This window comes from Chaetodon trifascialis, chromosome 8 (genome assembly GCF_039877785.1).
Source record: "Chaetodon trifascialis isolate fChaTrf1 chromosome 8, fChaTrf1.hap1, whole genome shotgun sequence".
Taxonomy (NCBI): Eukaryota; Metazoa; Chordata; class Actinopteri; order Chaetodontiformes; family Chaetodontidae; genus Chaetodon; species Chaetodon trifascialis.
In genome coordinates, this window is record NC_092063.1 from 11,764,791 (window position 1) to 11,782,217 (window position 17,427).

The 17,427-nt window shown below is 44.2% G+C and overlaps 2 protein-coding genes across 3 annotated transcripts in view; one reads left to right on the forward strand and one right to left on the reverse strand.

The window, feature by feature from the left end:
• Window positions 1-259: 259 nt before the first annotated feature.
• On the forward strand, window positions 260-3,279 carry LOC139335593 (D(2) dopamine receptor-like). Its single transcript, XM_070969259.1, has 2 exons — window positions 260-1,416; window positions 2,468-3,279. The coding sequence occupies exons 1-2, from the start codon at window positions 346-348 to the stop codon at window positions 2,621-2,623; spliced, it is 1,227 nt and encodes a 408-aa protein (XP_070825360.1). The 5' UTR covers window positions 260-345; the 3' UTR covers window positions 2,624-3,279.
• Window positions 3,280-3,298: 19 nt separating this feature from the next.
• kcnd3 (potassium voltage-gated channel, Shal-related subfamily, member 3) overlaps window positions 3,299-17,427 on the reverse strand; it is a 99,122-nt gene continuing 84,993 nt past the window's right edge. Inside the window, exons 5-9 of one of the 2 annotated variants that reach the window (XM_070969257.1) lie at window positions 12,366-12,467; window positions 9,514-9,546; window positions 9,282-9,374; window positions 7,778-8,037; window positions 3,299-5,994 (exon numbers count right to left, since the gene is read on the reverse strand). In XM_070969257.1, the coding sequence (XP_070825358.1) occupies window positions 5,820-5,994; window positions 7,778-8,037; window positions 9,282-9,374; window positions 9,514-9,546; window positions 12,366-12,467 (663 nt within the window). In that variant the 3' untranslated portion in view covers window positions 3,299-5,819. The remainder of the gene's footprint in view (window positions 5,995-7,777; window positions 8,038-9,281; window positions 9,375-9,513; window positions 9,547-12,365; window positions 12,468-17,427) is intronic. The other variant, XM_070969258.1, reaches the window with a different exon arrangement.

Genomic DNA, 17,427 nt, shown 5'->3' on the forward strand with positions numbered 1-17,427 from the left:
TGCGCAATTTACTTTATGTAATCTCTTCATCTGAACACAGCAAGGTCAGACAACTCCACATGCCCCTGATTACAGCCTAATCAGCTGCTACATAGCATTCATCCAATCAGTGTTGGGCAGCACAAAAGGCAGAGACCCTTGAATGCATTAATTTAAACCAGGGGCCCACTTCATCTTATTCTGACCAGGGGTAGCTCCGTGTTACCAATTTAAATCACTGTTCATCAGAGGTGAATAGCTCTGCTGCAGCACACTGATGTGGACAACAGGTAGGAGAAGGATTTGTTCAGGATGAAAGCAGGAGATGATTCACATGTAAAGGCTTCATGAGAGGGAGGTGAAATTATGGATGCGCACACTTGCTGGAACCAAACAGCTGCAGGCTGTGAGTCTCTGGCGGATATGATGTTTCTCATATTCAACTGCACAGTCTTAACCTTAACACTGGTCCTGGGCCTACCAGGGAACTTGTGGGTTTGTTGGGTTGTCTACAGGACCAAGAGCCTGCAGACCTGCAATAACGCGCTGCTGGTCAGCTTGGCCGCAAGCGACCTCCTGAAGTGCTCCGTGGACACGCCGCTGCTGCTCTTCTCCTTTCTGCGCTATGGGAAGGACAGCCGGCAGGTGTCTGTGCCTGTGTGCACCCTGCAGCAGTTCACCTATGCGCTGTGCAGCTGCGTCCAGCTGCTCACGCTGGTCAGCATCAGCGTGGAGCGCTTCCAAGCCATCGCGTTTCCCTTTCAAACCGAGAGGCGGAAAGCGAGGGTCCGTCTCTGGATCTTGTCCATCTGGGCTGCCGGCCTCATTTTAGCTCTCATCTCTCTGACTCTTTCCGAAAAAGCGCTTTTCTACATGCTCTGCCGCCCGCACACCTGGAGGCACGGCGACGAGCGTCTTCGAAACTGGGATCCATTTGGACCTTACGTGCTGGTGCCGGTGTGGGGATTGTCTCTCACTGTGATCGTTATCCACTACGTGAGGATATTCAAAGTTGTAAGACAGCACCGAAAGAAAGTGTTCAACCGGGGAGTCCAGTGGAAACCGACGGTGTCGGAACACGTCTGGAGCTTGATGAGTGTCCCTGCTGCCGCGCCGCGGACGGCTCCGCTGGCCTCCAAGTCTCTGCCCTCTGTGGGCTCCAGCAGCCCGCTGCCTCCCCGCCGAACGATGGTCTTGGTGGCCGAAGCCGGTGCTCCCTGTGGGGGTTCGTCCACAGGAGGCGCCCCTGGGAGACCTCCGCAGATTGTGGGGGCAGTGTGTCTCCTGACCCCCGGGGCTAGGGAGCGGGGGAAGAAACAGATGGAGGGGAAACTGGCCCAGCGTTTTGGGTACATAATCATTGCTTTTACGCTGTTCTGGGTGCCCATGGTGATTATTTTGCTCCTAAACGTCATCTCCTGGCAGGACACAGACAAAGTAAGTGGAGCAGTCCCCTCCCCACACCAGGTTATTACTGTAGTTGTCCGTACACTAAAATATATAAACCCTGTACAGTGTACCGCATAGTGATGGGAATTCCGGCTCTTTTAAGAGAGCCGGTTCTCACGGCTCGACTCTCATAAAAGAGCCGGCTCTTTCGGCTCCCAAGTGGCTCCTCAGATTTTTTGTTGCTTAAATTAATTTATTACCAAAATAATGTATGTGTGAAATTAATTACTAATGCACAAAGCATACTTTATATCAAATTTTACTGCATTTCCTGCGGTCACCCATTTTCTCACCTTTCCAGCGTTTTGTCTGTTGCGGCTCTGTGTGTGTGTGTGTGTGTGTGTGTGTGTGTGTGTGTGTGTGTGCGCGTGCGTGCGTGCATGCGTGTGGGCGCGCGCTGTGGCTGTAACCCCCGCTCCTCCCCCTCCTGCTCAGTGCATACACACCGAAGCCGCCACACATCATGTAGTTGACCAATCACGTGCGGTGTGAACGAAAAAAAAAGTCGAGACAAAAACAAAAAAAGGCTCCCACTTCGGCTCCCAGGCAGGAGCCGGCTCCGATCGTTCACTTCAAAGAGCCGGCTCTAAGAGCTGTTTCGTTCGCGACGGACACATCACTAGTACTGCAATCCTGCAATAAATACTTGTGATTTATGAGGTTTCTAAAATCCAGTGGAGCTGTACAAAATATTAGAAACATCCTTCTGAATAATTCAGTCTCATACAAACAAATCACGGAAAGCAAACTATACACAAAAGTGTAAAATATGGTTGCTTTGCATGGCTATTTCTATTATTCTGATTACTCAGTGCAATAATACATCATACTGGTAGCTGAGTAATTGTTTGACAAGTTTTGACAAGTAATCTATCATAAAAATAATCCTGCTGGTTCCAGTTGCACCAATGTGAAAATGTGTTACTGAATCTGTTTGGGGTTCGTCAGATTAATCCTCAATTTCTGCCCTGCAGCAGCAATTAGGAAAGACGTCCGGTGTCTTTGCACCATCCTGAGCTCTCCCCTGTTTTTCCCACAGTTGCTGATGGACCTGGAGACATCGGCCGTGGTGCTGACCTGTGTGCAGGCTGCAGTGGATCCCCTCATTTATACTCTAGTCACCAGACAGTTTCGCTCTGAACTCCGCAAGATCCTCTCTTCCATCCCAGGGTGTCACCTAAAGCTGAGGGCCTGAAGGTTCAACACTTGAATATTTGGGTCACACAGACTACACCTTTGGGAACTGAAGCCACTGCCTAGTGTTTATACACATGTGGAGAGAAGAAGAGAGCCCACAGAGTTTGTATTTGTGGCAGATATAGATGTTTTATCAGGCGTTTCACAGTCGGGACACAAGACAAGGTCATAAATAATATCCAACACCTGACAAGATACGCACAGCAGTAGTCTCAACAATGACAGGTGGCATAGGAGGGCAAAGCAAAGTGATAGGAAAAGTGACTGAGCCCAGAAAAAAGACAATCAAAGGAGAGTACATAACAGAGGAAGCGAGAGACAAACACAATCACAGGCCTCTGTTTTTGTTGTATGTAAATAAAAAAGGCAATCCTTTGACACTTTGAGCAGAAATATGCTTACATAATAATTCGAACTGTGTCATTTGAAGGTGCAGCTGACACAAAAAACAACCTGTCTTGAAACAGGGAAGCTGTAAATAAATCACGTTTTCACTGTCCTAGCAACACATAATACTGGGAACCTCACCTCTGCTATTACCTGTGTCACGCCCTCGTTATAGATTTCAATAGATTCTAAATGTCGGACTTGATGCTGTGAATATGAAGTCCATGTCTTCGACCCCACTTTTAAAATTACACTGAAAAAGCTCTGCGTGCCTGTGCTTGTCGTCTTCTTCTTTTTTTTTTATTCCATGTAAATTTGCGCACAGTTTGACTAAACAGTAATACTGGATCTAGGCTGCTGTGGTCACTGGGTACAGTACTAAATTACCAGCAATAGTTCAAGGTCACTGCTAGGAATATCAGACATAAAACTCACTCTGTCTTAACTCTGTAGAATATTCTGGGCTTTCTTTGGGTCGGCACTAACCTCAGGATCAGAGAGAACTAAAGCTCAACAGAGGAGTCTAAGGGACCTTAGAGTCTTGTGTAGTGATGCACTGACATAGGATCAATGATGCGATACAACTCCACTCATATTGGCTGATATGATCATGATATGCGTTTTTTGTAAGTCTTAGTACAAATGCATGTGTAAAACTAGTCCAGCTTTTCAGATACCTCCGTCTTAAGGTAAATACGATTCTAAAAAGACCGCGATACGTACATTTTGCTGCTAGTTTGAAAGTTGTTTTAAATACAATCTACTCCTACAGAAAAAAGATCTGCTACATATGGGCAGACATAATGTTTGACCAATTCCAGTATTGCTTTTGAAATATGCTCTTGGCTGATATGGACAGTATGCTGATACATCGGTGCATCTCTTGCCCTGTCTGTGTGCTCTTGATCAACTAAATATTTCATCTACGCAGAGCAGAAATGGGTGCTCAGTCCTGTTGTGACTGAAGCTGCCCTGCTCTGCTTTGGTGAAACCACCAGCAGCGGTCTCATCCACCCAAAGACAGACCTAAATGTCTGTGTGGCTGTTGGACTCAGAATGACATTCACGATGAAAAAGGCCAACAGCTAGGAGGTTAGCAGAGCTAAAAAGGTCAGCGTCTGTAGTTACAAAGGTCAACTTTGATGGGATTTGATGATAAGTAATACTAAAGTTAAATGTAGGGGCTGCGAGTTGAGAGAACAAAGAATAGCACGTTTTTTTTGGTGACAGAGATCTGTGGATGGCTCATCCAGTGTCCTCCGTGTCTCTGCGGTCACCGTTGCAACAGACTTCCCTGCTTTAAGTTCTCCAGAAGATAAAGTAAATAAAATCCTTTGAAACACCAAGGAGGACAAAAAGTACAAACACCAAGTTTCCTAACCACATAGAGTACACATACTCAACAACTTTGAAAAATGCCCGCTGAGTTTGGGGAAGAAAGAACGTTGACAGCTATAAAGACTACTGAAAGCATACTGTTGTTCACACAGGAGGTAGGGATACAACAGGACAACAACGAGAGAGAGAGAGAGAGAGAGAGAGAGAGAGAGAGAGAGAGAGAGAAATGCAGAGAGAAAGACAGACTGAGGGAGAGAGAAAGAGTACGAGAGGACAGCTTCACTGGTTCTGCCAAACGATGGTCAAATATTACAAAATAGTCTATTAACAATATTCACAAAGAACCCGGGTTCAGGACAGACTTGTGTCAGAAATTCTCAGCAAGACGCCCTGTGCTTTTATTTGTGGCGGTTTGAATTCAAAAGGTTTTTTTTTTTGGTTTCTCTGTTAGAGAATTGAGTTATTTGAGGTCTGTTGGGCTGCAACAGCCAAAAGGGAAAAGAACAAGGGAGAAGAGGAAGATTCAGAGGGCTATAAAAACAAAAAAATCTCTTTTTACTCCAGCAAAACAGGCACATATTGTGTAAAAGGCTTGGAGCTGAGAATTTCAGACAGAAATGTGTACGATGAACCCTTTAGAGTGGCAGCTAGTCAAATATACCATATACTGAGCCATAGAGACTTCCAGAAGAATTGAAACACAAGTTTTCAATCAACTGAGACAAACACATACTCTCTCTCACACACACACGCACACACGCGCACACAGGCACATACCTCCTATCCAAAATGTCACAATTCCTCTGTCTAACAAAAATTCACATACACTCATTCACAAATATGAAACTCATTGTGAACGCCATCACAGACACGGCGACCATGTTTCATCTTTTCAAGGATTTTCACTCAAGTGGAATTATAGTGGACCTGAAAAGGAATGGTGGCGTATTTATCTATCAACAGGTGAGTGGACCAAGATGACACAAAACAAAAGGGCAGGGTTAAATCAGTGGGGGCGGGAAAAAGCTTTGAATATGTACGTTTCCTTCCGTCTCCCTTATATCCTGCAAATAAAAGAGACATTAAGAGTCAAACTGAAGCAGAAATCATAAAAGGTGCTTTGTGCACAGTGACACGACTTACTCTGAGAACTCATCTCTGACACTCGGGAGGCACGCTCCCACATGCCTCCTTGTCTTAAATGACACCCTCCAGGCTTTCACCCACACACACGCTCATATACGCACACACATGCATGAATACATGAATATACTGTATCTAAAAGCCATCCTCCGTCTGTAAAGGGAGTCCATGTCTTTACAGTACATGACCAGCAGAGGGCAGGCTCCACCATAGCCAGACTAGGACTCTAAACGCTTTCTCCTCCATCATTCCCGGTCCTCTGTCCCTCAGTCTGTCTCGATGAGTCTTTATCTGTCTTTCTGTGCGACGCGCCTGCACTCTAGTCTTCACAGTGCGGACACCTTCACAACGTTCGGGTGAGCGGGGCCCGCAGGCAGATGAGCATCACCCTCAGGGGTCGTCACCGGCGGTGTGGGAATGCTGATGATTGCTGTGGTGATCTGGCTGCTCTGGCAGTTCAGGGGTGCTGGCTCGTCTACACGCATGTTCAGACTGGAGCGGCTACAGGAAGGAAAGCAGGAAGGAAAATTAGGGCTTAGGATAGGATTGTGATTGCTAAAGGTTAGCCGAGACCTTTAGAGAGATGGAAGCCTTCCTCTTTCCTTTGAGAGCTTACTGTTTACCTTACTGTTTAAGGTAAAGGTCGCTTTTATTGTCTCCTAAAGGAGAAAATTATCTTGGACAGGCCCTAAAACACAACAAACGACCCTCAGAAACCCATTAAACCACAGTTAGTATGAATGGGTCAACATGTTTTTGCAGCTTTAAAAATAACCCAGGTGTAATTGTTGAAGTATTGGCTCTTGTGTCAAATCCACGTTTCCTGCAAATAAGCTTGGAAACAGCGGTGAGCCACCTCGAAGTGTGGCTGGTGAAAAAAGATGAGCGTCAAGCAAACTTAACACCTCCTGATATTTGAGTTGGCGGACCAATCCAGAGATGAAATATGGCTGAATATTCAGCTTACATTTCTTAGAACAACAACCCAGCTGGGATGCTCATGTTGTTCTTTGTCTTCTGGGTGTGTAAGCAGGCAAAGCGACTGTACAATTATCTATCATTTAATTAGTCAGTGGCGATTGACTAAAAATTCAGCAACTATTTGGACTATTTTAGTTATTTCTCAAGCAAAAATGGCAACGTTCACTGGCTGCAGCTTCTCAACTGTGAAGATTTGCTGCTACATGCCTCATGTTTGTGTGCCTCCACCAACCAGCCAAGTTTCAGTTTACATCTATGTCTGTCTTCAGACATGAAGAGAGCTTCATCACATGGTGCAACAGCAATCACCTGGAGCTCAGTATCAGCAAAGCCAGTGAACTTGTGAAGTGAGCTACAATTCTTCAAATATGGATGAAGCTGCAAGGAATTTACAAATTCAAAAACATTGATGCTGCACACACATCTTCTACCCGGCAGCACAGAAGATCTATACAATCACCACAGTTTCAGGATGGACACCCAAGATTAGTGTCACCTCTCCAATATCTGACCAAATGTGAAATATGGTCACAATCTCCCCTTCTGTTCCTGAATTAAGGCACGGTGTTTCTGCAACACATTACAATGTCACAGTGAAGCTGACCTTTGACCTTTTGGATATGAATTATCATTGATTCGTCCGATCAGACATTTATGTGAAGTTGAGTCATACCCAGCATAAGAATTCATGAGTTATGGCCAAAAATGCTTTTTGTGAGATTACAGTGACCTTTGACTTCCAAAATCTGATCAGTTCGTCTTTGAGTCCAAGTGAATGTTTGAATAATTTTACATAATAACAATTACAAAAAATAATATACAAATCCTGATATATTACGTTCATGAGAATGGGACGGACAGACAACCCCAAAACATAATGCCTCCAGCCAGCACAGAGACATAATTGGCAGATTCGGTCATTGTGGAAGGACTTTATGAGAGGGACCTGCTGAGGTTCACAGATGATTAAACGTGGTAATGTTGTGGAGACAATTTGAAAGTAAATTAGCACCTCATTGTCAGTTGTAATTTGTATCTAGTATTAAATCATATCTAGTAAGCTAATGTAGAAATCCTTGTTACAGTGGCCATGAGCTCTAACAGTGAATCAGCTTAGAAGTTACTTGATCAGAAGTTGCATTACCAGTTTAGATGATGAAGGCCACTGCTACAAGAAAAAAAAACAATATTACTTTTTTCTACCAAAAGGAAGATAAAGCTGATCGGTCGATCATAGGCGTCTTTTCTTCATCAGCATCTGAATACAAATGCGGCTGAAACAAACTGATTTTGAACTGCTCACCTGGTGCTGAGGGGCTGGATGTGGATGGTGCTGAGCTCCTGCAAGCCTTGTTGGTGTGTGTGCGTGTGTGTCAAAGGCTGCATGTGTGCTGGGGCACTGGCGTTCGGTAAAGGGGTGTGGTGCTTCTTGCTTCGGCGGGTGCAGCACGTGCCCGTCACGCCATCTTGGCTGGAGAGGGAGGGGCTTCGAGACGGGTAATTCTGCAGCCCCGCCTCCAGGTAGCTCTGCTGGTAGTACTGCTCGTCCACAAACTCGTGGTTCTGCAAGCAAAGACAAAGAGAACGAATCAGAGAGGGCATCATTAAAAAGATGTGACATTTAGCGCATTTATATTTATGGCCATGTACTGTGTATGCCTGTCATGTTCTGTTTCATAGCCTGGATCAATAACTCTTGAGAAGGTCTGATTCCTTTTTATAAAAGTGTGTGCGGCTCTGTGTGCCCAAGCTTAGTTCAGAATCGATTTTCTACAGTTCCTTAAAGCAGCTATAATCAATACTTTTCCATAAATAATGGATCACATGACTACTTGTATGTGAAAAGGGTCATTTGCAATGAACCCACAGAGAGTTATCACCCGACTCTGCAGAGCCTGTCAGGTCTACGGAGCTTCATATCTACTTTGGTTGATTTTGTTTTGGCAACTTTACTGTTTTGGTTGACGCTCACTGGACTCTCCAGCATTGTTTTCAGCCACAGCAGGCAGTTGTTTTGAGCAAAAAAGTTCCAAAAACCCACTGTACCTTAAGTGCTCAGCTGCAAACAGCAGACAGACAAAGTTAGAGTAAAGTAAGAGCCAAATATTTCCCTCAGGAGTTGGTGGAAAGCAAAAAAGAGCCAAAAGGAGAGTGAATATCGGACTTAAATTCAAATCAGGCACGAATACAACTCCAGATGAATTAATGTTGCCCCTCTGCTGCATGTGTAAATAGGGGACTGTCTGCGAACACATTTGCCATATCAATTTGAAGCTGACAATGTGACTGTGTTGTGTTTGAGGCTTGTTTCAGCTGCTCTTCAGTGTCCAAAGACACCCAGCTATTCCACATCCAACTTAACATTCACGCTGACCTTCATGTGGCTCGTTGTCACGAACATGCAAGGTGAAAAATGAGAGTTCGGACATGTGCGGCACACGGCAGAGGTCCTTTCATCTGCAAAGCTGTGCCAGGCTGAAAGCGACAGCGTGTCCATATCACCGGCAGGCAGATGAGCGTGTATATGGGAAATGCAGTGTACTAGACATCATGCTACAGTGGGCTGCACTTGCCCATGCACATACAAATACTGCAGATGTATACACACTGAGCCTGGCTGTCACTTACTTTCACCTAATGAGCCACAGCTAGAGAGAAAAGTTTGGGGTTTCTCCTAATGTATCTTAAAATCTACAAAACAAAGGCTGTGTACATTGTTTTGACTTATCATTAATAGACAAATTATTGCAATATTACTAAAATAAATAGGTTGAAAGTGTGTCTGTATCGTATCTGTGTACACTCACTGTGGTTTTCTCCAGACAGTGCAGTAGGTGGTGGTGCTGGCTCTCTAATAGAGAGGTAGACTTGCTTAACCGCTGCTCCTCCTCAGTGGAACTCTGTAACACACACACACACACACACACACACACACACACACACACACACACACACACACAATGAGTGCGATGCTACATTTTCTTTCAGGAAGACACTAATCAGATGTGGGAGGTGCGTGGCCGGCTGCTGTCTCTGTACCTGCTCTGAAAGGTTCATCTTGTATGGAAGTTGCTTCAGTTGGAGAAGGAGACAAAAGGAGAACAGACAGGCAGAGTTTTACTCGTGTTCATAGGTCAGCACCGAGAACAGACACCCGTCAAGGCCGCAGTCATGCTAGTCAGAAACAGGGAACATTGCTATTCTGACCCCGAGAGGCATGTCTGCTAACATCAGTGGAGCCAGTGCATTGATCTGTGCTGGAAGGGAGACTTCTAGCACAACTCAATCCTAATGGATATACAGTATTCATATAAAAAAATTCCATCGTGACATTTTGCCTCCATCTCTGTAATTGCAAAGGCTACCCCCAGGCAACTCCTTAATGACTTGTTTTCCATATTCCTTATTTTTTTATGCCACAGCCTGTTTATGTGTTTGTTTGTGTGTGTATCTGTGTGTGAAACAAGTGGGCGCTATCAGTTCTTTTCTGCAGTGGTTTGGATGCGAAGCTCATTTCTGGGCTGAGGTGAGTCAGAGAGTAAGTGGACTGATGGGGAGCGTCGTGGACCCTCCAAGAAAGAAAAAAAAATAAAACAGCAAAAATAAGAAAAACAACATCTGACGGTAAACAGTTAATTTGGTTATATGCGTCTATGCATAAGTTTATATTGTTTTACTCAACCAATAAATCATTTGACGGTCAGGTCTTGAGGAACCTGTTGGAAACATTTGCTCTGTGCAGCCAAGATAGATCAGAAGTATAAAATATATGTTATCTGTTTGCTTTATTCTACTTTTCTGGGAATATTTGGAAGAATATGTAGAATGTAGAACATTTGCACCCAGGATTTCTATATCCTTTGCCATCTAACTTCTAAGCAGGTTTTGGGAGGAGCTAGTACACAGAAAACACCTTAATTACTCCGCATTATCGTTGTAAGCATTGGCCATAATAGCCTTAGCTTGAGCCTGGGAAGATATCTCTTCAGCGTAATGCCGAATGCCATCATTGTTCTTGTCAGAAGTAAAGCAGTGTTTCACATGCACAGACTTTCAACGGGTTGCATCAGTCTCTGCCAGCACAATCTGTAGTTGAGCTGTTTATAAAAAAACAAAGGCAAAAAATACTGCCCTGATCCTGCATGCTCCACAGCACTGCCGAAAGGCAAGTAAAATGCCATGTTTGGAAGATTTGTAGTAGCAATTTTCTGTTTGTTAAGCGGGCGGCTGGTGCTGTAGGCAGAGGCTTCTTTGCTGAGAGGGTACATTCCTGTGCTGATGACTCGGTTTGTCTTAGCCAAGACCGCTCATCTGTGTTCATGCTGCTTATCTGTACCTAACACAGCAATAAAACAGAGGTGTTGAGGCTGTGTTATTTCTGTCTTTCTCCATACATGTGACCACAAGGCCACATCAGCAGTCTGTCTGGAGGTGGCTATGGCTCACCACCCAGGTGCCCACCACGCTGTGAAGACTGGAAACTTGATCAGCCGAGCGACGAAACACACTGTGCCACTCTGCATGTTGTCAGTAAATACCTGCTTCAGAATTATACTTAAACTGGACAACAATCAACATTTTACTGGGCAGGTTCTTTAGATGGGCTGTTAACTGCTGACTTTGGACAGCCAGTTTGGTGGTCCTCAGCAACATTGACATGTTAACTGTTACTACACTAAAGTCCAAACTGACACAATTAATGTGATAAAAGACGCATCATATATTTGATTGTATATATGCAAAGAAATAAAGGAGCTACTGTACTCAATTACTTTTGAGCTGTTGCTGCAGAACAAGTTCGCTCATTGTGGTTTTTCCGACAAACACTGTTAATGTTATATTGCTCACATTTTTTTTGCATTACTGCAGCATCAGCATACTGAAGAGGTGCATGCATTTCTGTATGAAGTGATAATGTTCCCTTATATAAAATAAAATATAGAATACTATATAACCCATTAAATTGGCCATGGCAGTCCCAATGAGGCAGTGTGCACCCTATAATGAATTACACCTTTAATAGAACCAAATCATCATACGGATGGAGCACTATAAACAATAAATAGATGCCTTTTTTTGTCTGTCATAAATAAAACAAACAGCAAAAGCAGTGCTTCTATAGAATTTTTGCAAACTTTGCAACTCAGTTTCTTCTAACATTGTTATGTCAAGAAGGGATCTTAAATCTTTAAAAACATTCAATAAGGCAACTTAATCAGACAGCATTTAAACTGCACAGGCAAGCTTTACTCATGACCCTTGGCTTGCCATTAAGATAAATGGAAACACAAGCACATATATACAAACCACACTGCAGCCTTTGCAGTAAGGCAATATCAATATGAATTCAATGCATTATTCAGCCCTAGCTTGAATTTAAAGACTGGTGCCGTTCAGATGCTGTTCTCAACAACTGCTATTGAAGAGGGAGAGAGAGATTAAGCCACATAAAGAGAGAGAGAGAGAGAGAGAGAGAGAGGGAGGAAGAAGTACTTGTTTTTGTTTTTGCGCTGTGTCAGCCCCGGGCCACTATAGTGCTTGTGAACCACAACATTTTGGTGAGGCAAGGAACATCCTTGAGATGTGTTTACATTTCCTGCTGCATTGCCTGAAGCCTATTCCTCAGCTGGGATGCTCTGATGGGATGCTGGGTGCATTCTAAGAACTGATAATTAAAGGGAGGGCTGCATCCAGTGACTTATTGCTTACTGCCCGCCTGAAATCCTCCGAACAGTTTTTTCAAAGAGCCACGGAGGTCGTCAGTTAAAGGAGGCAAATGAAGATAGAGATGCAAATGTAAATATGTCCCATGTGGTTGGAAATCCTGAGGAAAACTGCGATGGGACACAAGTGAAGCGCTGTAGTGTCGGTGGCTCAGAGGCCGGTCTTACCGTGAACTCCAGGGCTTCGTTGAACAGGCCATTGCGCTTGCTGTGGAGGAAAGCGTTGGAGCTTCCTGTCTTGGATATTCGTATCCTGGCCAAGCGGGCTTTCTGCAAAGAGAAAGAGACCAAGGAAGCCATCTGTTAGTCAGTGCCCATTCCACATCCCATGTCAGAATGATTGGGTATCATCCTGACACAACCCACCGATTTGAGCTACAGCCCTTTCACATGCTTGATATTTTAGTTGAGATCTTATAGATTAAATCAAACATGTGCTACTAAAACATTCCCTCTGATCCCCTGTGATAAATTCACTCTGATCTCCTGTGATACTTATGCATGATTTATGGTGACTACACGATAACACATTCCTTGGGTTGAAAATCAGTTAGAGAGGCAGCTAGGAGTAGAGCAGGTAAAACCTGTATGATATAAGCAGCTGAGTGTCAATCTGCATTTAAAATGCTGAATTCAATTTATTTGGACTGTTGCTGTGCTGCTATGTTTGTGGTTTTGCCTAACGAAATAAAGCATAGCATCGGTTTAAACGCACATTGAGTCATCAAACTCGTACAGCGCAGTTAGCACACAGTCAAAACTCTTTTTCCTCTCTGCCTCTCTTTCTCTCACACTGTCAAATCTCCCTGTGAGGCATTCAGCAACAGAGATGAACAAGAAGAAGAGAAGGAAAATGAGGAAGAACAGACACACTCTGGTCCTTGGGAGTGAATTCTTTATACATCAGTAGCTCTGACACAGAGGAAGGATTCCACTCCAACGTCCTGCTGTCTGCTCTACCCGAGAGCGAACTGTGTCTCCCGAATGTGTGAAAACATGTCTGAGTGCGTGTTAGTTTGTGCGCAGGCCTGTGTGACAATGTGCGTCTCAATAAATCTCTCAGTGACCAGAACAACTGCTTTTACGGGATAGGGTAATCTGAGTCACTCACTCCTCAAAGGCGCGCCATTTTCCCATCAAAGTCAAGAGTTGGGTGTCGGGCTCGGTGCAGCTACAAACTGCGTGTGTTCCAGTTGCTCTGCCTTCTGCATTTTAAAATAGAATGACGGATTCAGTGAAGGGAAATTGGTATGAGGATAATGTGAGCTATATCAATAATAAGCAGACAGACAGCTCATTTAGTAGGGGGCCCATGCACTGCTGGGGGGTTAATTGAGTGTGTGGATGTGTGTTTGCATATCTCCACGTGTGCTTGTGCATGCACGTCCCGTCTTTGTAGCTGAATTTCCATACATATACATACGAGCCACATAGAATACCAGCCGAAATACCTGGCTCAGTGAGAGTATGGTAATGTATGGAAATTTAAGCTCATCCCCTCACTTGAGTTTCATTTAAAACATGCTAATGTTTGTTGACCTGCAGGTAGCTCATGCTGTGATTTTGTAATCTGAAGAGAAGCAAATCTAAAGAGATAAACAGAAGTGCACGTAAACACACACATGCACAGCTGCCAATATGTACTGTAGTGTCTACAGCACAAACCTAGCTCCATTCAAATTGTTTGCCTTCACCTGTTCTCCTCCATCTTTATCCCTTCGTCTCTTTCACTCTCCCTCCTTCTCTCGTTGACAAGTTTTCCCCGCTGTCTTTGTGCCCTCACACTCTAACACCAATGGACATTAGTGCTGGCGCAGCATTCCCACAGGCCTTTGGGATAACCCTTCTTTATGTTCTGGCATTGTGCTCAGCCAGTGGTACTGTCTCTCAGGGGTCACCATACACACACGAACCCTTGACTGTGGCCACGGTTGCCAGGCAGCGCAGGGGTAATGGAGGGGATGGTAAGAACATGTCCTGTGAGATTGAATCTACTTCTGCAGTTTTCTGATAGATTCACAGGGCCTTTGGGACCCCAGGCGCTTGTGTCTAAGGCCCATCTGTGCTTTCAGGCAGAGCGACGGCGCGACAGATTGAGCCTGAATTGCTGCTGAAGTTTCGCTGAGAGCACACAGAAGTGTACGGAAACCATGGACACAAAGCTTTCATTAACACCTACACATACACAGAATACCATGTGGAGGGTTTACATAGCCAACAATGTATCCACTGCACATTCCTTCACACAGAGACACATCATATACACCATATATCCACTCGCACAGACGTGGACACGCATACACACAGCAAGCACACAGACTGAAATTTAAAAGTGTAATAACAACATAAACAGTTTCTCAGTACTGCAACAGTATTTCCCCTTCCACAGAATTTACATTAGCTCATATGTTTACAGAAAACCGCCATATAACAGATGATTCAGCATGAGGTGTTTGTTACATAATCAAATATACTTTCAATGTAAAATTTGTTTGCGGTTGCTCCACAGTACTGCACATTCAAATATTCAGAAGTTCGTCACCATGATACAAATGAGGGTCTAATTAATACATGGGGGACAATAAATTCAGTCTCATACAGATGTTGGTCTTTCAAAGTCCAGCTGGAATCACTCATCAATTTTTGCAGTCAAAAATAATTTCAATGTGTTTTTCAATGTGTTGTTAATAGTCAGAAGGGAATACCAGCAATGCTTCTTTCGAGTGGCTGGAGAGTTGTGTCTGTCTGATTGACAGCAGCTGGCAGGCTGAGCCCTGGCAGGGGAGCCAGCACCAAAACAAACAAACTCAGCCTGTAGCTTACAAGCAATGGGCAGACAGTGTGTTGTCTGCAGTGATACTGAGGACGAAAGACGACTCCAGCATCTAAACAGACTCAGGTGATATCTGTAGGTATGTTTACACGCTGTTTAATGTGCTGCAGCTGAGCAGCCAATTAGCTATTCAGTCTGCAAACCGATGTTAGCAGTGCACTTGTCCCCAGTGAGTGTTTGTTTGGTTGCTTTTTTGACAAGCTGAGGTGCAGCACAAGGTGCATGTTCATGTTTGTAAGTTGGACATGACTTTAGCAGGAAAGCTAATTGTGTTGTGCAGTTGGCTGCTGTTAGTCAGTCTCATCGTCTGCCTATGATAGAACCACGATGTTAATGCTTTATGCAAATATGAAGTGTTTTGATTGGCTGTATGGAAGTTAGTTCTTCAACCCAACTTGGAAAAACTTTATCTTTCAAAAAACTCAACTACTGTAACACCTGCCAACCAATCAGATTAGTGATGCTCAATATCACTGGTGGTGACAGTCCAGATGTTTCCACACACCCAAGGGCCAATAAACCATTCCAAACACCTTTTCTCCTCTTTGTTTTTCTTCTTCCTGCCACAGAGCCATGATTTAGGATCAATCACACTTTAAAGATTATAGCTATAGGATACAAGCCAGCACAAATGCTTCGTTTTAACACCATTTGCTGCCAGCTGAGGGATCTCAACTGGCACATCCTCAACTGATCAAAAACCGCTACATATCCACTCAGCTCCCATGCCATATCCCACTGAGCAATGCCAGGGAGTTTTCTTCGAAGTTCATTTTTTTTGTTGAAAGTAAGTTAAAAATTTCATGGCACCTTGTGAGTTACAGCTTTGCTAGACTGCCTATATACTGTAGGATTTGGCTGAGTGAAAAAGTGGAGCAATCGAGCTATGAGACCAGATTAGGTTCTGCCTCAGGCCTGCCTTGGAACTGTATGAGTGAAAGAGGAGACCATCTGATGAGCACGTACACAGCAATACACACACACACGCACATGTACTCATGCACACACACACGCACATATATAAATAGCCGTGAAAGAGTCTCATTTTGTTTTGCAGCTGCCACTCATCTGAAGAGTTGCTTTTATACATGCTGACATTTCTGCCACAAGGAAATAAGTCAGTCTGAGGTATGTTGCTTTACGATGCACACACACACGCACACACACACACACACACACACACACACACACACACACACACACACACACACACACACACACACACACACACACACACACACACAGACGGTGACACAGACAAGAGGAAGGCTTGAGAGAAAAGGAAAGAAATTTGGGAAAAACTGACTTCAGAAAATCTATGTGGGAGTTGATGAAGGCAGGACGTTGGCAAGAATTGATTCGGTGGAAATCAAGTCCTCCAACCCCTCTGGTCCACAGATATCTGCCTCTGTAGCAAAGACAGCTTAACCTCGGACTAACACCACTCAGAGACAAAATACCTTTACTAAGCCTGGATTACCTCCTCTTTATAGAGAAAAGCACAGCTCTGCTAGCAAGCTGCTGTGCTGCTGATGTTTAGGATGTTTTCCTAACAAAGGACATAATTCATAGCAGAACTCTTGACCCCCCTCAGTGAAGTCCCCAGTCAACATCCTTCCATCTCTCTTTCTGGTCTGCCTGCTTGCAAAGTGCAGACGACTTTATTGATTGTCTGGAAGGGCAAAACACTCTCAGCCAGAAGTCATCTCCACCTTTTGACTTCAACCTTCTGAGGGAGGGCTAAAAACAATAGCGAGATGATTTAGAGCAAAGGGAGTGAGACTGAGGGGGAGGGAAGGAGGGAGGGGAAGTTGTTTTTGTTTTGTTTCTGCCATGTAAGCCCCGAGCCAATGTGATGCTCATGAACCGCAACAGACTAATTTTACTATTCGCTAAGTTTGAGGACAACAACTGGTCGAACCAGAGAAAGATTTCCAGTCAAAGTGAGGAAAAGACAAGACAATACAATAAAAATGGCAAGTGAATTTTCACAGATGGCTGGAACAGTAATGGGGAAACAAACAATGAGATACGTATAGATTCTGCTGTTCTACGCCTGAGGCAGGATTCGTGACTTACCACTGAGGCATTTTGTCAAGAAAGAACCAATAACTGTTTACCTCTACATGGTGCAAGCTGTATTTGTCTTTGTGGGGTAAATTCACGGGGCATTTTACAAAATCTGTGATTTGGAAATAAAGAACAGGAAAAGGTAAACAACACAATAATGCACAATTAAAAAACTTACCAAAGAGCTGCCTTTGACAGTCATGCAGACAGAGGAGGGAATAGTACACAGCAGGTGATGTTACAGTGTGAGATATTGTCATGGAGGATGTTCCATGGACAGCGATCTCCATAAAGACCCTGAGGCAGATGTTGGGGGATATTGAGAAT